The sequence below is a fragment of the Xyrauchen texanus genome, chromosome 22 (assembly GCF_025860055.1).
Source record: "Xyrauchen texanus isolate HMW12.3.18 chromosome 22, RBS_HiC_50CHRs, whole genome shotgun sequence".
Taxonomy (NCBI): domain Eukaryota; kingdom Metazoa; phylum Chordata; class Actinopteri; order Cypriniformes; family Catostomidae; genus Xyrauchen; species Xyrauchen texanus.
This window is the reverse complement of record NC_068297.1, coordinates 25,236,077-25,260,189: the sequence shown is the minus strand read 5'-3', so window position 1 is coordinate 25,260,189 and position 24,113 is coordinate 25,236,077. Positions and strand designations below refer to the sequence as shown.

The 24,113-nt window shown below is 37.8% G+C and overlaps 1 protein-coding gene across 4 annotated transcripts in view; it reads right to left on the bottom strand.

The window, feature by feature from the left end:
* Positions 1-24,113, bottom strand: part of LOC127662778 (arf-GAP with SH3 domain, ANK repeat and PH domain-containing protein 2-like) — a 112,477-nt gene that overhangs the window by 48,217 nt on the left and 40,147 nt on the right. For all 4 annotated transcript variants that reach the window (XM_052154093.1, XM_052154094.1, XM_052154095.1 and 1 more), the window contains exons 2-4: positions 20,173-20,245; positions 1,822-1,967; positions 1,363-1,437 (exon numbers count right to left, since the gene is read on the bottom strand). In XM_052154093.1, the coding sequence (XP_052010053.1) occupies positions 1,363-1,437; positions 1,822-1,967; positions 20,173-20,245 (294 nt within the window). The remainder of the gene's footprint in view (positions 1-1,362; positions 1,438-1,821; positions 1,968-20,172; positions 20,246-24,113) is intronic.

Sequence of the window (24,113 nt, the reverse complement as noted above, 5' to 3'; positions counted from 1 at the left end):
GCCATGCTCTACGGGGCCGAGACCTGGGCAACAACGGCGGCCGACCGACAAAAGCTGGCCGTGACTGAACGCGCAATGGAGCGCCACATGGTCGGGGTTAAAAGGATCGACCACGTCCGCAACGGGCAGCTGCGGGCCATGACTAGGGTGGCCAACGCGGTGGACCTGGCCAACAAGGCCAAGAAGCGCTGGGCTGGGCACCTGATGCGGCGGACGGACGAAAGATGGACACGCGAAGTCACCTTCTGGTTGCCGATCGACATCAAGCGGCCACGCGGGCGCCCTGCAACACGATGGCGTAACTTGCTACGACAAGATCTGGGACAAAATTGGATGGGACTCGCCCAGGATCGACAGACCTGGGCAGATCGTAGTGGTCTGCGCTGACCACCTTTGGCCGGCGAAGACAGACCGATTCTGGATTCTGGTTACATAAATATAGATTTACTTGCTTGCTTCTTACTTGCACTGGTTTACTGTATATTATGGGTTTTTTTCCCCCTAAACACAAACCCCTACTGGCTGACTGATGGTGAGAGGCAGTGCTGTTCTTAATACTATCTCATATGGAGAGGAACCAACCAAGAGTTAAATCCAAAGTTCTGTCATCTTTACTATGCATTTAAGGAAGCATGTCACCCAAGCAGAATGTCCTTTTCAGCCCATCACACAGAGAGAGTGAGTGAGTGAGTGAGTGAGTGAGTGAGTGAGTGAGTGAGTGAGAGAGAGAGAGAGAGAGAGAGAGAGAGATGTCTCCAGGGATACGAGAAGCTGAAGTTCCTCATTATGAGTAAATCACATCAAGCCCCCCAAAGAGATCACAAGACAAAGTCTCGTGATACAAGGAGGGTCAGGAGGTGATGGTGGACATTAATGAACAGGGACGAGTTGGAAGAACATTCTGAGAATCAGTTCATTACAGAGCAGCTACCCAACTATCTTTCACTCAAGCAAGCTATTACGTGCATATGCACATACATGAAAATACACACAGGTGGTCTAAGACTTGTACTAGACTTTCTACCAAATATATAAGACCAAACAATATTGGAGAACTTTTGAAGGCATATCTTGGCATGAGAACATCATGCCCATATGTTTGTACAATAGGACCACACACATGCAAAGCATTGCCGAAGCATTCCTGTTTGCGTAATTGTTTAAAGTATGTGTCTAGCCAAACGCATTACACCCAACACTGTCAACCGACTATGGCTTATGTGTGCCAAGGAATATTATCCATCATTTATGTATTAGCCATCGTGCATGCACTTGCCATGAGACAACCACTGATCAATATGGCACTGATACACTGCCAAAAGCACAAAGAATCTGTTTATAGCCTTAAATTAATGAACTTACCCCTTTAACCCCTTTCAGATCTCCCTTCAGCAGACTGTCCAATGGGAAGGTAATGATGTTATTCATGTTCTGAAACTAGAGTGAAAGCAACACATTAGACAAATCTCTTCCTTTCTCCCCAGTGCTGTTATTGTCTCTCTTATAATTATAATCTTATCTGCAGAGAGAAGGAACACATAACAATGGCGAAAAAACAGCGGGAGACAGCTTTAAGTAGAGTAATACCACCAAACCACAAGTTACACATTGAACGTAATTGTTCATCTTAATTTTATGAGGAAAAATACAAGTTAGTGCTTAGACACACTGATGTAATTTGATTCATCCTGTAGTGGGCCAATGATGACTATGGATCTTAATGACCTCAGAGATTTTAGCACATTAACGGCTTGGAAATAAGCTGTTTGAAATGCATTTGCGCCTCATAAACGTCACAAACAAACCCCAAAATGTCCTCACCAGATTCTTGAAGAGGGCTGTGAGCTCCTTGGTGAAGACTGAAAACTTCAGGAAGGCTGATCCCAGGTCAGGGTCATCTCTGTACACACAGTTCTCTCCAAACTTCTCCAGAGCTTGGGTATACTGCTCTTCGTTCTCCACATGAGCTAAAAACAGAAAAAAGTGGCTTTGTAGTCTACATCAAATTGAATAAATCCCACAACTCACAATCTGACTAAAGAAAACTGTCTCAATCCTAAAGCATTAACGCTGCAAAATGAACACCTTGTTTGGAGTACACCATATTTATCAAGAATGAAAACAAGACTGAAAAAGACAAAAGTAGTCAAGACTTGTATTGTATTTTCTGCATTGGTTTTGGAGAAAGTCTACTAAATGGTTTTAAATGTGTTTAACATGGCAGCTGAAAACCATTAGCAAATTAGCCAAAATATATAAACACCAAACAAACAAGTGGTGGGGGCTGTGTTGGACTTTCCGATTCCAATTCTGCAGAAATCTGCAGGGTTAAGCTCGCAAATTCCATGTGGACCTGGACATGACCTTTGATCGTAACAACCTGATCTGATAAAATCACGTTACTATACCTATATTTTCGCAAAATGATTTTGATGAGGCTCGTTGTCCTGTATATCATAACGATTTCCTGATTTCCCTACAACTACAACTTTTTTACACTTGCACAAGTATCACAAGCAAATTGGCTGATAATCAGTTCATAAAATGTTTTCGCTCTGCGACTCACACAATGCTATCTTATGACATCCAAGCACTTTTACAAAAGTGTATGACTTGCAAGTAGTGGGTCGACTGATAAGGGTTTTTCCAATGGCCGTGGCCGTAGGATGATACCTAGAGAGCAGGATGGTCGATATAAACGGCGATAAACAAAATACAATTTAACAACAGCAAATCAGTTGTGCACAAAATCTCTAAATTGAAACATTCACTTAATTATTAAAATTAACAGAAAACATTGACTATCCATTGACAACTCTATTGGTAGATTTTGAAACTGAAACAAGGGAAAGTTAACTCTGTTAATCGACCAAGCGAACACGTTTATCGTCCGATAAGATAAATCGCACAATAGCTAAGTATTGGCAGATTAATCGGCCAGGCCGATATATCGATGTATTACTGCTTTTAAGGCGATATATTTTAACATGTACATTACATCAACTACATTTACAAGCTTATTTGTACGGGATCAAGTCATGCAGTAGCTCCATTGATTGGCCGTTGCAGTGCGAAGGACTGGGATACAAATCCAGCAAGTCGACACGTGAGCCAAAATTGTCATAGAAATACAAGAAAATGACATAGTTGCATCAGCAATTATGCTTTTCATCCTCACATTTATGAACCAATTCACTATCAGTTAGGTTTAGGTTTAAGATTTAGGGTAGGGAGGTACGTTTTGTTGATTTAAAACTCAATAAAGCATTAACCTTAAAAACCTCATCTGTTTAGGTGAACATGTAACTCGTTAATAGTGCCATACAGTGGATATTTTACTTCGGAACTGCCATGATACTTGTGGTGAACCAAGTAATGTCATTTTGCAAAAATGTCACCATAGTCAAGTAATTTTCATGAAATCAGGCTGGACCTTAAGGCCGTATGACATATTGAACAGACTACTTCATGGTCTGAGGGGGGGCTGGTTTGGATGGCAAAATTACCAAGGGTGACCAATTGTCTAAAAAAGAACCTTCTGCCCCACCCTAAAGTTCTGAATGCTCCTCCCCCAAAGATCACATCCTAGTACCTTCCTTGATATATTTCTGTCTCTCAATGCCATATAAGCCTTTCATTCCTCTATGGATAGCAAACGCAGAATGTAGTCAGCAATCAAAAAGTCTGTAGTGGTTTCAGTCAATGTATCAAGTGTTTGACTATAGTCATATCAGTCTTTCCTATGGTTTGCTTCTTTACTCTCAATTGCGTTGTCTTGCAATTCCAGCATTATCAGTTACACTTCACCTAATCACATCAGCTGCACAAAGCCAAGGCAACACACACACACACACACACACACACACACACACACACACACACACACACACACACACACACACACACACACACATATATATTATTTTAAGGAAACTTTTCAACAGTCTGACAAAAAGATCCTGATAGGACCTGATGGAAATTTGAACAAATTCAAAAAAAAAAAAAAAAAATGAAGAATCTCCTTTTAATTCCAACTCCCAATCATCCTTCTCTCCTGGGTCAGAGTTCAAACCCTGGTTACATTCCAAAACATGGAAAACAAGTATGTAATTCACTGATGTTGCAAACCCTCCATAGTTTGTCAGCAGGGAAATTGTGTAATTTACTTGTACAAACATGTCAAAGCGTGGGGACGCCAGTCAGTGTGGTAGCCAACCAAATGTGGGCTGTTTGCAATCAACACCTGAAGCTCCTTTAAGACAGCCTAGTGTGAGACCCCCTTCACACAACTGGCTAACATTAATAATCAGTGTTTCCTGCATGGCTTTTCAAGAGCTGCATTGTCACTGCAGAATCTGCAGTACCACGGCAAATAATAGATATATATTTATCTCTCAAAACGATTCTGTTTATGAGCTTGTGAATTGTATGTGACTAAAGATACTGTGTGCCACAAAATAATATAATATATGTACGATAATAGTTATTCAACACAATATTCTGTCACGTTGTCCTCAACAACTGTACATAATCGAAACATTCACAGCTGTCTAATTTGCAAAATAATTGCTTGATTTTTGTGGTTCTTTTTAAAGGAATCAGATGAACTGAATTAGACAGACTCATAGCACGTTTGCGCGCACAAATATAATCGAGCTACAGCGAGTTTTTGCGTTATCAAGCTACAGTAATTATAGGTCTGTCTAGAAAGTATACATGACACACTGCATAATCAAATATTTAAAAAGATGGAAATCAGCTGAGGGGGTGTTAAGTACATGGCGAGCGCCACCTCTGTATATATTCCTCTACCTATTATCATTTCTATATTATATTCACCCTTTGATAAATTGAAAACACTACAACTACACATTATATGATGTTTTACCTTTTGAATTTCATAGCTTTGTTTTTTAATGTACAGTAATTTCAAATCAGATGATTGCAACACACTCCAAAAAAGTTGAGACAGGGGCAATTTAAGACTAATAACAATTTGACGAATTAAAATAACAAGGCGATATTAAAAAGATGTTAAACAGATGAGGCAATTGTGTCATAGTATATAAGGAGCCTCCAAAAACAGCCTAGTCCTTCAAGAGCAAGTATCATTCGAGACTTGCCAATTTTCCAACAGATGCTTCAGCAAATAATCCAGCACTTTGAGAACAAGTTTCCCTAAAGTCAAATTGGAAGGATTTTGGGCATTTCACTCTATACAGTGCACAATATAGTAAAACGGTTCAAGGAATCTGCTCAAATCTCGGTGCGTAAAGGGCAAGACGAAAACCATTTCTGAATGCGTGTGATCTCTGATCCCTAAAACATTACGGTCTTAAAAAACAACATCTGCCGTTGCATCCACAATGCAAGTGCATATTAAAGTCTTAAAAGAAGAAGCCGTACATCAACACTGTCCAGAAGCGAATGTCCAGAATTTCTCTGGGCTCGGTCTCGTCTTAGATGGAAAGTAGAACAGTGGAACTGTGTTTTTTGGTCCGATGAGTCCACATTTCAAATAGTTTTTTAAAAACACAGATGTCGTGTTCTCCATGCCAAAAAGGAAAAGGACCGTCCAAGCAGTTATCAGCGTCAGGTCCAAAATCCAGTGTCTATATGGGCTAGGGGTGTGTCAGTGCCCATGGCATGGGTAACTCGCACATCTGTGAGGGCACCATTAACTCTTTCCCCGCCAAACACGGAATTTTCCATGTTTTATGAAAAAACACTTCCCCGCCAAACTCGGAATTTTCCGGGTTTCTGTGTTTTAGGTGTTACACGGTAAGGAAGACCCCTCCGCATGTTTTGAAAGAGTACGCAACTCTTTGATCAAAGAAACAGACTGTGATCGTCTCAAACATGAAGAAGTGGAGTATGAGAAGCTCAAAATATCAGACATAAACATGCCGTTTTCTCAGCTTTTTGTCTGAAATGTTGTTTTTTGACAAAACCTACCTCTGTTCAAGTGGCAATAAAAAAAGAACAAATGCAGATAAAATAAAATCGTTTTTTTTTTTTGCCTAAAAGCAGAGGCCCAGATCTTTATTTTGATATATAGCATCTTCATATATTCATGGAAGAAAATATTCTGCGGGCCATTAAAATTTAGCGAAAATCGTCAAAAACCCTGGCGGTGGCTGGCAACTTTTTTTTAAAAACGCTGGCGGGGAAAGAGTTAATGCAGACAGATATGTAAAAATTTTGAAGCAGCATATACTGTCATCCAGCACATCCAGTCTTTTCAAGGGACGTCCCGGCATTTTCAGCAGGGCAACTTCAAACCACATACTGGCCTAATAAGCGGAGTGCGGGTGCTAGATTGTCCTGCCTGCAGTCCTGACCATCTCCCATTGAGAATGTGTGGTGCACTATGAAGCGCACAATACAGCAACGAAGACCCCGTACAATTGTCCAGATAAATACCTGTATAATGGATAGGGTTGCCCCCTGATAACTGAATAACCATTAGTCGATGAAAAAGTCTTGGTCGACCAAGTTTTGATTGGTCGATCGCAGAAAAAAAAACTCGAAAACCGGTATTACCGCTGGTTGGACGCTAGGTGGTACTATGGGATAATTTTTGTTAAACATGGTTAGGGTTAAGCTTACACAAAGCAAGACACCTTGATTTCAACTTTGAACTTAATTTTTTTTTATTATTTTGACCAAAAATTCAAGTGAAACTGGAAAAAAATAAGTGCATTTAAAATGTGTGTTGTTTGAAAGATAGTTTTACAACATTTGTCAACATCTCTCTGGCAAAGAAGATTCACCCATGCATTCTTGAACGGTCGGGTTTTACGTTGTTCGGGAAATACATCATGTGTGTGAATAAATTCGTTTTGTTTCCTCCATCACGATATAATTACATCGGAAACCTCGGGGCTGAGGGATTAGTGAATATTCTTGCTTTAGGGATTTTGCATTGAAAATCAAATAATTTATTTAAAAAACTAAAACTTAAATCAAATAAACTTCTAAATTCAAATTGCACTCCAAATGAAACGCAAAAGCAAACAAATAAATAATAAAGTGATGAAATAATAATAATAATAATAATAATATATATAAATAACCACTTTTCCATTTACCATCAGGAAAGAATCTGTCTAAACATGCAGGTGGAAAATGACTTACACAAAAGGAGACATAAAAACAATTATAAATGTAAAAATAATAATTATAATGATGATAATAATCACTGAAATAGAAATCATGGTTCGAGGTGAACGTGTTTTTGTATTATTTTATACATTTTGTATAATTTTACAGGCTGCAGAGTTGTGTTCAAAATAAACTGCTCTGTGGAAATAAAGTGAACTGAACTCAAAACACCTCCTGAACTGAGATGTCCGAGGTCATTTGCAGCACTCATACATGTATTTTTTTTTTAAATAAATAAATGAAATAAAAATGAGAAGACAGATACAAAGAAAGAGTGAGTACCTCTTAGAAGCGCATGTTCCACGAGACTGCACATCTCCGTATCAGCGTGTCATACATGCGCATAGACGGCTTTTCTGTCATCTGTTCTAGTATATTAATAGTATATTAAATAGTGTTTCTTCTTTGTGTCTACTGGAAAATAATTTGTAATATTAATTTGATAATAATAATAATAATAATAGTCTAATAAAAATAATAAAACGAGCCAAATATCGTCTTGACATTGTCAAAGGCATCAGCTATTGGTGATCACTCTGACCATCATTGATCCAGAGATCATCGTCTGTTTGCTCAACCCGAATGTGCATTCCTCTCTATAAATTAACTAAATGTTCTGACATTCTCTTGCTGTTTTTTCGAACACATTCGGAATCATTACAGCTTTTGCCGGTGTCGCTTAGGATCGCTAAGTGTGTGCGCTTGTAAAATGTATATTTTAAAGGCTCATTATTACGGTTTAGTATTTCTCTGTAATGTAGAACAGTAACATTCTTTCTCAGCCCTGGAACTCAAACCATTTTCTGATACCCCCCAACATATAAGCAATTAATTTGAGTTTAATTAATATCATAAACGTGCAACTACTAGTCGACTAAAGACTACTAGTCAACTAGGAAAATCTTTGGTCGGGGGCAGCCCTAATAATGGATGATGTAACGGGTTCACAAGATGGGCATGGAGGAGGCAGGAACCAGCTGAGCAGTCAGTGTAAACTTTTAATGACACAAAACAACTTAAGCATAAAGAGTTCTTTGCGGCAAAACCCACAGACACACACAAAGTGTGTTGCAATCATCAGATTTGAAATTACTGTACATTATAACTACAATGAAATTCACAAGGTAAAACATCATATAATGTTTAGTTGTAGTGCTTTAAATACAACAAAGGGTGAATATAATTTACAAATCACTCCTTTTTGTTTTTATTGTAATTTTTCAAACTGTCACAACGTTTTTGGAATTGGGTTTGTATATAAATGCACAATTTCTTCCCATAAAAACCTATGCCAAGAATAAATGCATCTTCCTCCACCACACAGTATTTTTTAAATGAGTTGATGCCCTCTGATGATTAATGCATAAGGTTATTTGTTTATTCTCAAGTGTAGCTTGTGATAGTCTGTTTGAGAGCTTTCTCTTTAGGTGACCCATTGTCCCTAGATAGTAAGGACACAATAGGGCAGGAAGTGAGGCAGTGGTGTGATATCACTAGAGCCAGTCCAGGACTGCGGCCATATGCGACAACACAGATGAAAAACAAAAGGAAGACTTGGAGACACACTCCAGCGAATTCAAGCACTCATGAAGCTGAGTAGACTTGGAATGATGCCCAGGTCACAACAACAGGGACGGTAATTACATTCAGGATAAAGAATAATGGATATGTAAAGGCTCTGAGGAGATTATAGAGGACACGGACCATTCAAATGAAACCAGTCAGTTTCATTTTACCTGATCAGGAAAGCAAGGATTGGGTTTTTTACATCTACTTCTGCCACATGCCCTTTGCCAGTTTAGGTTGATGAACACCTGCCTCAATAAATATACCCTTGATAATATGAGACAAATAATGTTCCATTAAACCGCTAACCAGATTTCACACATCATATAGAGTAACGTTATTAAGAATCATGAATGATTGCACTGTTTGAACTGAGAAAAAGTTCATTGAAGCCCTATAATAATAGCAAATTTTAGCAACATGAAGTGATATTTGCAACAAATAAATAAATCCTTCCTTATGTACATTTTACTATTCAGTGAAGATACGTTTAGTTTAGGAGTAGTTGAAAAAGTGCATGATAATATTTACATTCTATCCATGGAAGTATTGTTTTTTTTTTAAATGTACCAGTAACTCGTTACTCTAAGGTTGTGTTGTGTATAAAAATTACACAGTTAATTAACATGAAAAATGTACAATATTTTTACACCATTTTTAATCATGGTGTTTCTACATACACTAATACAGTTTAATATAAACAAAATTGTAATGTAACATAAAAAACTAAAATAAACTAACAACGAACAATATTGTATGTATAAATGAGAAGAATTTCAGAAACAAGAATTCCAATATGAACAAATGCATGGAAAAATAGTCATTGTTATTTCTTGAAAACGTATGCGGCATGTAATACATGTCACATGTGTTAACGTATACAACCTTAATATAAAGTGTAGAATTAAATCATAAACTCCAACATCAACACCCCCAAACCTCCACTACAAATATATTTATATTTCATTCAACAGTGAAAATAATTTACCAAATTGTTCAAAGTGGACTATCTCACCCATTATATTTGTGTATTGCGCCATTAGCTTAGCAACATGCTAACATAAAACATGCCCTTTCAAATCAGTCCCTGATTTGGTTCCAATTCAGTTTCTGTAGCATGTGCCCTTGTGAAGCAGCTCCCTATGAAGGCAGCTCTGAACTTGGTTTGGGGAAAAGTGCTCTAGTTTTAATCCTAAAATGAGGTTTGATACTATCGACGTAACTGCCACATTTGACTTGAATGTTTCATTACAGTTTTAATTTGATATGTGAGTGAATAACGACTTAAATTCTGTTCTGTTCATCGCATTAAGTGAGTGTATCACTTTACAATACTAAGAATTTAATGCATGAATCATATCAATTACTTTTTACCATGATTTTATGATGGCTTTAGTCCATTTCGAGCTTGACACTATTCCCTTGCAATACACAGCAAATAAACTCGGTGAAGACTTTTTTTTTTTTTTTTAAGAAAAACCTCACACTTCAACGTTGTCTAGAAGACCACCATAAATCTGCCAAAAGTCTCAAGAAAGTAGCATTTGACATTTAATGTGTTTGTAGTAGTTTAAAGTTTCACTTGTTTTCTCGATTCATCTATTGTTTTCCAGACTTTCAAAAATCATGCAAATTACTAAAATCTTAAAAACAAAATAAAAACTAAATGCCTGCTCTGTCCACCTCAGCCCCTATCAAAATTAATTAATGTGTTTATGCATTCTTGCCTGCTCTGAGCAGCTTTACCTAGTCTGTTTAAATACACCTAAATGCCCCTTCAGATGCGGCTTCTGTGCCATCTTTGCAGTATAAAGACACATTATGGGGAGAATTTAAAGAATCCTATAAATGCATTTAAACACAATCAAATCGAATCGTTAATCGAATTTCATTGTGAATCGAAATGTTCTGAATATATATAAAAAAAAATTTTTTAGATTGAATTGAAAACTTATGAATTGTAAATCGAATTGATTCGCATTCAACCCAAAAATTCACACCCCTAGTTTGCAGTATTTATTTGGAGTCCCACAGAAACCATACACATACCCTAAACCCAGCCTTAGTAGCAGCAATTGCGCCTCTAACTCTCCCTTTGGAATGGGTGCATGTTGACCCTTATTTGGAGTTACATTATTGCACAATGACTTTCAGTGAAACCTGTGAATACCAAACTCCACCAGGGCTTGAAGTCCATGCGAGTCTCTGACTATTAGAGCAGAGCTCGTGATCTCCACATGGTTTGACATTCACAGCGGGGGTCTTCACATGGAGACCAGTTTCCAGCTGATGCCGCTGTTAATGTTATGACAATATATCTCTAGGCCAGGTGGTGTGTACAGCCTCAACACTGCTGTGTTTGGCCTTCAAACATCTCTATCTTGTTTTCTGACGCAGTTAATCAATTACTAACATATATTTTTGCAGCAGCATATGAGTTTTGCACATCTTCCACTCATCTGCAATGGTAAAATGCTGGCTCGGAGTTGTTTTCTACTTTACAGAAACTCGATCTTAGCAGGCAGTTCTAGTGTTGGGGGAAACTGAATAATTTGCTTTTTTTTTCTGGATGACTTTTAAAACCAGTTAGCAAAATAAAAACTGAGCTTACCTTGTATTGAACCCTGGATTTTCTTTTAGGATGTCAGCTTATTACCCAAAAATAATAATAATAAAAACAAGAACAATAACATCACAAAAATGCAAATGATTAATGAAGGATATTTCATTTCTCAGCAACCGAATTTCCCCTGGCTCCGCTATGAAAAAAAAATCTCTCTTTTGGTGCCCCTCCGTGGACAACACTCGGAAAATGGAGCTCACACATATGCCCAACAACACTTACACTTTGGCCACTTGAGGCAGTGTTTCGAATTTCAGTAAGCACAGACCGATATTAGCTAGAGAAAGTTAAACCTACTGTTTCACTTTGAGCTCAGTCTGCTGCTGCAGCTGTAGAATTGACAAAGGACTTCATTCTTTGTGAGATTGTCCTAATGCAAGGTTATTTAAGCTGAGGGAAGGCAACAGCAAAATCAATGAGCTATCAAATCCAGTTTTGTTATAGTATTTTTTTGTACAAATACTACACAGGCATACTATACTGTGGGCTTTTTTTGTGTAATGAGTGTAAAACATAGATAAAATGGGCAAACTGACTTAGAATATAAGTATCTTAATCAAATAAAATAAAAAATCTTTAATATAATAAAGAGCATAAAGAAATCTCAATCAGCATTCAAACCAGAATTTTGAAATGGACACAAAAAGGTCACTTTCACGCACAAAAAAGTACCTTGGGATAACATCATAGTATCATAGTACCTCCACATTACTTCTTTTGTAATGGTGATGTCTCTAGGGTTAGTGATGGTTTACGTTTTTGAACTAAAGCTATCGAAGCTTGAAGTATTGAAGCTCTTTGTTTAACCATAAACTTAGAAGAATATGAAGGGTAATGGTGAGATTTACCCAGAACATTTCTGATAAAAAGAGCTCATGGTAAATTTTTGCATCTTACACCATAACACTATCCACAATTTTTGAGTAATATTGTTATTGTGTTATGTGAAAGGTTTAACCCCTGTAGCAGTATATAATGCGGATGCTAACTGATTTCAATAATGTCGAACTGCATAAAAAATATAATGCTAAAGATGCATTTCATTCTTACATATACACAAAATGATGGCTGTGTTCATCAGCTTCTACAAAAGTAATGAAAACAGATTTAATGTTAAGATGAAGGTTAGAACTCACAGTGTGGAATTCAACACTCCAGCAGTGATTATAACATATTGTCACTGTTCTCTGCAGGTGTGAAGTAGGTTTATTTCCACAGTTCTATTCATGACCCACCAGTGTTGTTAAAGACTGTGCCTTTACTGTAGTTCAGGCTGCTAAGATAAGGAGATTCATCTCCCTCAACCCTGAGAGATTTATATCCCCGGCTGTCTAGCCTTTCTAAAGCCAGCTACAGAAAGAGCAGATGTTCTGTAGCACACTTATAACAGAAGCTGTTAAGAGCAGATAAATTAATCAAACGTTCACCCACCATCACCAGGCCTATAAGCAGAGAATCTCAATTTTCTTAAAGTGGAAGAACACGTTTAAATGGAGGCTTCTGCAATAATGCTTTTCTGAATATCTACAGTATGTAAAAAGAGCCCATTTGGCTGATTTAGCCGTCTTGTTCATCATCCTTTAAATAAACATGCTTGATTTTCTTCTATTAAGTCATTCTGGGATTATTCCTTAGAAGTCAATCTAAGGGCAACAGTTTATAGAGTGGGTTGAAATTCTAAAAGGCACAGTATATAGAATAAGAAATAACTACATTTAAAAAATGTCTGAAGTGCAAAAAAAAAAAACTAAATAACAACAACTAGATTTTGCCTGTGCAAAACCTGGCACCATGATGCTATGCTATGAGAACTGGAGGGTAAAGTGTGATGTTGCCCATTTGTTCCTCCACCATTTGAAGCACACCTCTCTTCAACAAGCTGCATAATTTGAGGTGTCATTCTTTTCTGTTGCCTGATGTGACCAAATGTTAATTCTTAGGATGGGGGTTTGTTAAAAAGAAGCTGGCATGTCAAACTATTCAAACTAACAAGAGGATTCTCATAAAATCTGTCAAAAATATTTGCTGGTCCTAATTTTAATCAATAATCAAAAGTAACAAATAAGAAATTATGTTTAGCAAATACATAGAAAATGAAGCCTATTTTTAGTGCCATTAAGATTTTAACCCACATTTCCCATTACTGCAATGTGAAAAAATAGGTCATTATGATATCTCATTATTGCCATGTGGAAGAAAAAGAAAACGGATGGGACGATATGGTTCTCTCAAGATTTGGTTTAATATACAATATGAGGTTCGTGATTGGACAGCGCTTCAGTGCTATTTGTGATCAAAATTAATATTGTGTTTTACTTTTTTATCTGAATGTGATATTAAAAAGACACATTATCCAATATACGGGGAGTGCAGGATTTCATATCTGGACACACATTACACGGAAGAAATTGTCAGTTTTAATTTCAAGCACTTTTCAACAAATCAAGGCAATTTTCCAGGTATTCCAGGACTTACATTTCTAAAAGCTAAATTCAAGCACTTAAAGAATTTCAAGGATCTTGCAAACCCTGTAAACAATGTAGAAAAAAAAATCAAGTAATAGTGAAATCATGATGCTTGACGGGTCAGTTCATTTATCATCACATGGACAGAAAACAATGTTGCAAATTTATACAAATATCGACTTTTGCCTCGAAACGGTAAATTTTTTTGGTTTGAAATTTGACATCCTATACCAAGAAAGAAATTACGTATTTTTAAAATTGTGCAATATCTATACCAGGGTTTCCGTTGTCCGGTAATTACCGGACATTGGCCGGTAAAAAAATTAAATGTCCGACAAAATTAAATCTCTCCGGTCAAATTGTCCGATTAAAATTGCCTAATAATCCCGTCCCCCTAACACAATCTGAATTTGAGAATAAGCCTAAAATGTATAAAGCAAAAATACACCGATCTTTTGCTATGTTATAAAGGAACAGGCTCTATCATTTGAAAGTTATGAAACAACATCGCATGCTGCATTTCAAATAAAGCGCACGCCTAAAACGGCTGCAATATAGACCTAAACAACGAACGATTGAGTGAGACGTTTCAAATATGGCCAGGCCCAGGCAGACTAGCTTTAAAAGCTTTTTTCAGAGGCCAGACGATGGTGAATCAGGAACATCTCATTATAGATAGATCAGTGCTTCTAATCCGCGCATTCGTGCAGTTTTTTTCTCTATCATCAAAACTGAATAGCCTATGTTCATCAGTGCATGGTTACAGTCTATATCAAGCAGGGACACGTTTGTGTGCATTTTATTTTGTGATTTCACCGAATTAATAGAGAGTCTCCACGAACGGCGATAGATTGAAACGCAGCGTCCTAGTGAAGATTGCGCAACTTCGCGCAGCGTGTCGTCCATGCAACTGATAGCAGCGGACACGAGCGCTCAGCTTGATTTCAAAAACAACAGATTTTAGCGCTAGATCTCTTATTTAATAACGGACTAAATGAATGATCTGCTAGTTAACTGGAGATGTTTTATTTATTTGTATTAGGTACATCCGTGCCTCAATGTTTCAAAAAGTGAATGTGTGTGAAACCACAGTAAAAAACAGATGATCGGACGTTCATGTTTTTTTTTCGTCTATTTGAAAGTTAAGCTAATAATAATATGTTGCATTCTATACGGCCTGATTGTCATGTCATTTTTTTAAGTTACATAGACTGCCTCCAGTTTTCCTCAACTTGACTAATTAAGAGGCGATATATTTGACCGGCATATCATCAAAATGTCCGTAAAACGAAACCTCTGCCGGTCACTTTGACCGGCACCATGTTTTTCTAGCGGAAACTCTGATCTATATACATCATTGTAGTACTCACTTGATACTGCCTTTCATTTTCTCAAATTTACATTAAAAAAAATTGTACAACAGTATAAAATTATTGTTAAAAGGTGCAATATGTAAAATGTTTCATGTTATATTCACCTTCTTCTTTTTTTTTTTTTTTCCAATGTATGAACGGCTTGAAATGCAACTTAAAAATGTTGCCCCCCCGGACTTCCTAGGTTGCCAATTAAAGCCTGTAGACTGATTTTAATGCGAAGGGAGCGGGTCGCTTTTGCCGGGAAAATCCAAAGGATGTGATGTTTATGCACGTCAGTACAGCAGCTTGTCTTCCGCTATTCAACACTAGGTAACGTTATCTTAGAGATTGAATCCAGCAAACGTCCGGCTCCCAGCATAACACTGACTCCTACACAAACTCCGGGTAAGCCAAAAAAAAAAAAAAACATTTATCTACTGAATCCCGTCTGGCTAAGCGAGAACGTGATCGTGGTCGAGCAAAAACTATAGTGAACATCTGAAGGGCATTTGATTTCTGGAGGGGCCTTTGTTTGGTTTTGCGGATCAAAACAGACCCTGAATTGGCGTTCTTCTTATTGGAAAGGAACGCTTACATAACTGCAAAGCATGTGAAATATAGTGCCATAAAAATTTCTCTGTGTAATTTTAGCTAACTTGATTTTGCCTGCTAATGCTGACGAATCGAAAGCTACCTTGCTTCGTAACTTTCAAATAATTGAAATGATCTTCTCTTTATACTAAAAGTCAGGTTAATGTCAATGTCAATCTACAATAACACATGAAATGCATGCTAGACAATGTTCAAGATAAAAAAGACATCAAGAAACAGAAAAGAAAAAATAAAAGGTTAGAGTGGGCAAAGAAACACAGACATTGGACAACAGATAATTGGAAAAGAGTGTTATGGATCTTAACCCCATTGAACTTTTGTGGGATCAGATAGACTGTAAGGTGTGTGAGAAGTGCCCGACAAGACACATCTATGGCAAGTGCTACAGGAAGTGTGGGGTGAAATGTCACCTGAGTATCTGGACAAACTGACAGCTAGAATGCCAAGGATCTGCAAAGCGTTTTTTTGATGAGAACTCTGAAGTAGTTTAAGAAGTTCTGAACATGATCAGTTGAATGCCCCTTTGGTGAATAAAAGTACCAATTTCTTTCCATAAGAGCAAAATCTGTACATTATTCCAAACTTTTGGCTGCCAGTGTACAGTATACCGTATATATACACTTTTTTTTTTTTTTCTTTTTTAAGTTTTGATTTGAAGTAAAATACCATCGTGATGGCTGACCAACATCACGATGTAGAGCCACCATCGTGATGCCACGCCCCCTTTTGCGAGTCTTGCTAGTGTGACTCACTAATCCTAGTCTCTTCTATAGTTAACCTAAAAACTTTGCAGGGATTGCTCTGTAAATTAAATTGAGAATATAACTAATGCATATATGCTATTTTAAATACTGTAGTATATGCCAGAGACGTGACGTGTTAGTCTGTGAAAATACCGTGTCAGGCAGGCTATACCAATATTGATCTTGACATTGTTAGCTTCTTGTCTTTTTTTACATGTCTTACACTGTACATTTAGATTAAAATATTTTATGTTGTAGGCTACAAGAAAATAGCCTTTATTAATTAATTATTAGTAGTTGTAGTGTCTCAGAAAATCTTGCTCATTGTCACATAGCTCTTGTATACACTGAAGCGGCAGTTTAAGATAAACCCAGACCAGCGAACGTCAAATAACTTTTGTCTGGTTAATACTTTTAAAGAAAAATTTCCTTGGTCCATGAATCCATAATGTCAAATCAAATGAAAGAAATAAGGTGAATATGAATAACACACATTTATTAAAACATAGAAGAACAACAAATAAAGAACAAGAAAACGGAACAACACTCAGACCGAAACTCTGCATTAACATTTCACTTATAGTTAGCAGCACAATTAACTTCAGCACAGGCTACAAAATAAATTATGTTATTGAAATATTGTAAAGTGGTCATATGAACTACACAAATGAACGTTTAAAAAATAATATGCAAAATCGAATAGCTCCGCAACGGATTGCGAAAAAATGCGTAAAGAAGTCTAATATCTTTCACCATAAACCATGTTTAAATTTCGATGTTTCTGGCCAGAAATACCAACATATTCACTTTATCTGGTTTTAATAAGCTGCGGATTGGAGTAACTACACTAACCGCTGTGCTGAAGACCCGCTCTGATGGAGTACTGGTAGCACACATGCACAGATATTTCCGTGCTAATCTTGCCATGAACGGAAACCTTTTGTCGTTCGTTTTCCACCAAGTCAGCGGGTCCTCTTCCCCATCAATGGCCATTTCCTGTAGGTACATGGTCATTTCTGCCTCGACCTTTTGCTCATCAGTGAGTAAAATAACGAAATTATAGTTTTTAAGTGGAAAATAGTATTTATGTAAAGAGATATATTAAAATAAAAAGTGCACAACTCTTAAGTGAAAGCTAAAAAAAAAAAAATGCTTCACGTGTCGTGCAACCTACTGATAAAGCGCCGACGAGTCATTAGTTGGGTTAGTAAATTAACGAAATAATAATTTTTCATATCATTTTTGAAAATTACATGAAATTATATTAACCCCCTGACGATATCATCGTCCATCGCGATGTTTTACTGTCAACATCGTCAACTGCCAATTTAGGGGACATCGCCCAACCCTACCACTTAATATGATTCTTTCACTGTATGTTTCAGTATTATGTCAGCAATGATTTAGCCTTTAATACATTAATATTGACAGTTATACAAATAATGTTCTGATATACTGATACAACAAAAGTAAATCTGGGGTCCAGTAAAATGCAAATAAGGGCTAAGGAGCATGCTGGCAAATTATTTGTAATGAAACTTCATAGACCTAATCAAAATGATTGTACTCAACCCTACTAGAGCAAACCGACACCAAACCACTAATTCCCATGAACAGAAAACAATAACAGAGCCACAGCTCCGGGAACCCCACCAGCATATATACAGGGGACAACACATATACACACAGATACAAAGGGTGTGTCTTGGCACAGCTGTCCCCTGGGGTGTGCGAGACAGCTGTCCTGCCTGAACAGAGCCAGCAGTGTTCCTGTAAAAGACCAGATCAGCAGAGTGTGCCCCTGTGTTCTAGGCTGGGCCTCCACATGCAGTTGAAACAAATTCAGCCTGTGAATAAGCAGTGTTGTCATAGACCGAGACAGGCAGCACAATGGAGAGCTGCTCAACCTCAGTACCAGCGGTGGGTGCAAAGAAAAGTTCACCAGTGCAAGCTGATAACTGGAGCCATTCAAACTAGAATCAAACGGAAACACTCCAAAAGCGAATCATATTCCAGGCAGAGTGCAACTCATGGAACATCGTCTATTCAACATATGAACCAAAATGTCTTCGAAACACCACAAAATGGCATGGTTCCTTAAGCTATGCGTTTTTTTTATCTCACATTTGCATTTATTACACTATATGTTATAAGGTATATTAGGTATATGTTATGTTACGATATAAGGTTTAGTGTAGGAAGGTTGGTTTTGTTGATTTAGAACACAATAGAGCCCAGAACTCTGTGGATATGTATTAACTTTACAATAAGAAGTTTAAATGTTACATCTGTGATGTGTCATTTACAAATCTTTCAATATTAAATGGAACTAACTGGACATGTCTCAAATCAGAAGTGTCATGCTTTAACACTATGTACTTGATTTAAAAAATAAATTGTCCTATTTGGCTTGTCGTAGTTCAATTTAGATTATGTACAACTGATAGTTTGTTAGTCTATTATTAATTCGTCAGACGTTTCAAGCTAGTTATTAAGGCTAAAATAGGTGGTTATGAGAATACATAGTGGCAAGATTTGCCTAAGTTTGCAAGGTTCTGAATTAAGTCGGTTTATGGTATTTTCGATACTGTAGAAAGACCGGTATCATTCATTTCTATCTATCTAGATAATAAAAACATCAGGGGCTTGAATACTTTAGCCCACCCTAGAGCCTACCATGGTTCAGCCCTGTTGCACACCAAGGCATTTTACCTGTTGCTTGGTTACCATTTTTGCTCAGTATCCCGCCCAGAGTGCAATCACACAGGTCCCAAATTCCACTCCATACTGCTATTTAATAAACGTCAAATATGTTCTGATAGATGACAGACTTTTTATTTTCTGTGCGGATTAAAACTTAACTTGATGTGGAAACTAGCAACTTGAAATTTAATGTTGAAGAGGATCAGTTCTTACTAAAGAAGTGGTGGTTTAACAGGGATACATTTAGAGACCACTCTGAGAAGAAACAGCTATAAGTTTATCCCCATTTAAGTACTGAAACTAAAAACTAAGAGAAAAATCAAGATGAACTCAATAGCTGACCACACTAACAGAGAAGTTTTTTGATGGACAATTAGTCGACCATCCTGACCTAGTCCTACTTAGAACACAGGTAAGGGGCCGTTCAAATCGAATGCACGCTTGCTCCAAAAACAAACTAGATGCAAAGTAACACATATAACAGGACACAGTTATCTCAAGACGCACTTTTAAAAGTAGACATTCTTTTTTATACCTGACATGGTGTCATGTGGCCAAAGATGTCTGTCTAACGAATGCATACATAAAAAAAAGCATGTGTTTGGTGTGAATGGCCCTATAAAGGGCTCAAATTTGAGTTGTGCCAAAAGAACTGTGTAAGAGAGAACCAATTAAGACCGTGCGTAAATGGAAATCATGCACACCAAATTCACTCATATTCAATCTTCAGTCAAACTCGCTTTTCCAGTATGATATTTGAGTTATCAACATATCATGTATCAGTAAATTATACCTATGGATTAGGTTGAGTACAGACATTGTATCAGATGGATGGACAGATATGTTCTACAGATTTCCAAAGTGAAACCCAATCTCACTGCCACCACATCAGGAGACACGTTTAAAAGACAAATGACAGAAAAGAGGATTAGATCACTTACCGAGACCCGAGGCGTAAATGGCCTTAACCGACTTCTTCATTTTGTAAAGGACACCACGGTCCACATCTAGGGCCTAATCACACAGAGAGAAAGAAAGAGAGAGATAAATGCATGATAAACCATTTAGGGTGGTAATGTAGATGCACATGATTATCAGTACTACACACATTTATCAAATACCCCTTAATTATCTTTAGGTCATGCTCTGATATAAATCACTCTATGGACTGGAGCGGCCAATCCTTTATAGTTACAACAGTCCACACAGAAATGCCTCTCTATCTAAGATTCCTGTGTGTGTGTGTGCTGGGGAGCAGTCCCTGCTGTCTTCAGTTTGCAGGTAATTCATTATTTAATGATGCACTCCAACAAAATATTCCCAAAACAATCCCTGCTCAGTGGGAGCAACGGAAGTTAGCAGGCAGGCAAGCCAGCACAGCTTAACATGCAAAACCACAAAAGAGAATTCCCAAGGAGAACTGCAGGACGCATGCACACACACTCAAAGCATTATGTCAGCCAAGAAGTGTATTAAGCAAATACATGCAAATAGTTGCCTTTAAACCGTAAAGTATATTGTTCACAGCAACATGATTTGTTAAAGACCTCATGAAGTTAAAATCAAAGTTGTGTGGCTTTTAGATCATGACTGATAGCTTTGAAGCCATCTTTATGCTAATGTGCTTTTAAATGTTGAACAAATGCACTTTAACAGATATGTAGTCTCTCTTTTCTGGGAACAAGGACTGAAAATATTGATGATTCGTTTTGTGCAACACAGATTCTTGTCCAGTCAAATGCTTTCTAGAAAGAGAATGTCTCCCCAACCTAATACCTTTGACTAGCAACAGCAAATAACATATGATGGCATTTTAATGCAATAAATGCTGCATCTATGTGCACTTCTGCAGTTAATACAGGATGGATTTCAAAGACTTTGGTCACTAATCTTAGTTCTTACAAAATGATTTGTTTAAACACTGGCCCCTATAACATTTACTTGGTTTTCTCATTTAAACCATGACTCTTTCTATACAAAAATAGCCAGAAGGGTACTGTCCCCAAAAGTGCGCCTTGATTCTCCCAAGGTTATTTTTCTCCATTAACCAACATCTTTTGGAGTTTTGTGTTCCTTGCCACAGATGCCTATGGCTTGCTCACTAGTGGTCTAAATACAAATGTATTGTTAACTTAAGGCACAATTTGCAATCAAATTTTTTTTCAAATCACATAATCAATCAAAACTTTATTGCCAAACAACATAGTTGTCTGGAATTTTTCCCAGTGAGAAAATGATGACCAAGACATTACAGCTTAATTTTCTGTTATAGCATAATTTCCTGTACAGCTGCTTTGAAACGATGTCGGTTGTAAAAACTGCTATACAAATAAAAACAAATAATAATAAATAAATAGGAGTGTATTATAAACAATCAGGAATACAATAGATTACATCTGTGCAAGCAAATGGTGAGAACTCGCAAATGTATTTTAAACACTTGCGCGCATTATTGACACTTGTGTTAATAATTATTACTCACATATTTTTGTATTAATTAATGCTGCCATAGTAGCAGAACATGTCCATTACTGTGATATAAAACTAAAGACTATTAACTATTTAAAGGTGCATTCATTAAAGTATGTCAAGCCTTTAGACAATTAGCTTCTGACACCCTAATTGGAGTCAATTGGAGTTGTACCTGTGGATGTATTTTAAGGCCTACCTTCAAACTTAGTAACTCTTTACTTGACATCATAAAAGACTTCAGAGAACATTTTTTGGACCTCCACAAACAATCTGTATAAACAATAGTATGCAAGTATAAACACCATGGGACCATGCAGCCATCATACTGCTCAGGAAGAAGATACATTCTGTCTCCTAGAAATGAACAGTAAAGCAAGTCTTATATCAACATAACCTGAAAGGCTGCTCAGCAAGGAAGAAGCCACTGCTCCAGACTACAGTATCCTCTGGTCAGATGAAACAAAAATGTAACTATTTGGCCAGAATAATCATTATTATTTTTGGAGGTAAAAGGGTGAGGCTTGCAAGCAGAAGAACACCATCCCAACCATGAAGCATGGGGTTGGCAGTATCATGTTGTGGGGGTGCTTTGCTGCAGGAGGGATTGGGCCACTTCACAAAATAGATGGCATCATGAGGAAGGAAAATGATGTGGATATATTGAAGCAACATCTCAAGACATCAGCCATGAAGTTAAAGCTTGGTCACAAATGGGTCTTCCAAATGTACAATGACCCCAAGCATACCTCCAAAGTTGTGGCAAAAAGGTATTGGAGTGGCCATCATAAAGCCCTGACCTCAAGCTGATAGAAAAACATTTGTGGGCAGAACTAAAAAAGCATGTGAGCAAGGAGGCCTACAAACCTGACTCAGTTACACCAGTTCGGTCTGGAGGAATGGGCAAAATATTCAAGCAACTTATTGTGAGAAGCTTGTGGAAGGCTAACCAAACCATCTGACTTCAAGTTAAACAATTTAAAGGCAATGCTTCCATATACTAACAAAGTGTATGTAAACTTCTGACCCACTGGGAATGTGATGAAAGTAATAAAAGCTGAAATAAATAATTCTCTCTACTATTATTCTGACATTTCACATTCTTAAAGTAGTGATCCTAACTAAGACAGGGAATGTTTTCTATGATTAAATGTCAGGAATTGTGAAAAACTGAGTTTAAATGTATTTGGCTAAGGTGTTTGTAAACTTACAAACTTAAGTTTGTGCCACGCAGAAGCTCGTTTCATCTGGAAATAAACATAATTTAGTGTCTACCATTACATTTGTTTTTCTGCTTTTTCCTACACTCATCGTAAACTGTGAGCATTTTTACATGGATTATTGTATCGATCTCAAACAAACCAACACATGCTTGCACTGCATGTCACATGTTTTCGATAGCTTCATCCGTCAGCAGTGAGGGATTTACATGTGATAAATGTAAGGAATTTGTTAATGAGTTAGAGACACGCATCCAAACGCTAGGTGAAGTCTTTGAGCAAGAGAAGCTGGGAGATATTGTTACGGATGCAGGTAGTAGAGCGAGCCATTTACACACTTCGAATCTGGCCGTAGAGCCCCCGCAGCAGGGCAATTGTGTAACGTCTCGGCAACATACCCGCAGAACAAAGCAACACCACTCTCCTGATCCTGTTTGGACTTCCAACAGGTTCTCCCCAATCAGTGTTGCACCCACTGAGTGTCCTGTTGAAGGTGCCCTGGTTATAGGAGATTTAACCATTATTCTATTTGAAGGAAAGTGGAAATAGAGCCTCTATTAGAGGGAGCAAGCTGTCATCCACCAGAGGTCACAGTGGCTGAGGACCAGACGACGGCATGTCTTGTGTTTTTTCTCTCTCTCTCTCTCTCTCTATCTCTGTCGCTCCGCCTCGCTCTTTCCCTCTCCCCTTTCTTTCCCTTTGTTTCCCCCAGGGCTCCATAAAGATGGGGAACAACTGCCAGTAGGCACAGCCGGAAGGGCAACACCCGCCCTCCAGGAAGAGAGGGGAGGGGAGTACGTCATGCCGGGGATTTCTATGGCCTGAGTCGGGCGATGGAGGAGTGTGACGAGGAAGAGGGCAGGGTAGGGCCGTGAGGACACACGCCCAGCCCTGAATCGGGCTAATCAGCCGGGAGGGGAATAAAGATGAGTCAGAGGCACCAGTTCGAGAGAGAAAGAGAGCCACATGTGGCCGGTGTGTGTGTGTGTGTCTATGCATTTGTGTTTAAGTTCAATTAAGATAATTTATTATATTAAAACTTGCATTGACTGTTCAGCCAGTTCCCATCTCCTCCTTGCCCACCCTACCCCTTTACACTCCACTCAATAAACCTCATAAGAACACCATCACGTCTCCTGCTCTACATGAAACAACGTCCAGACACTCCGAATGTCTCTTGATTGGCAACGCTC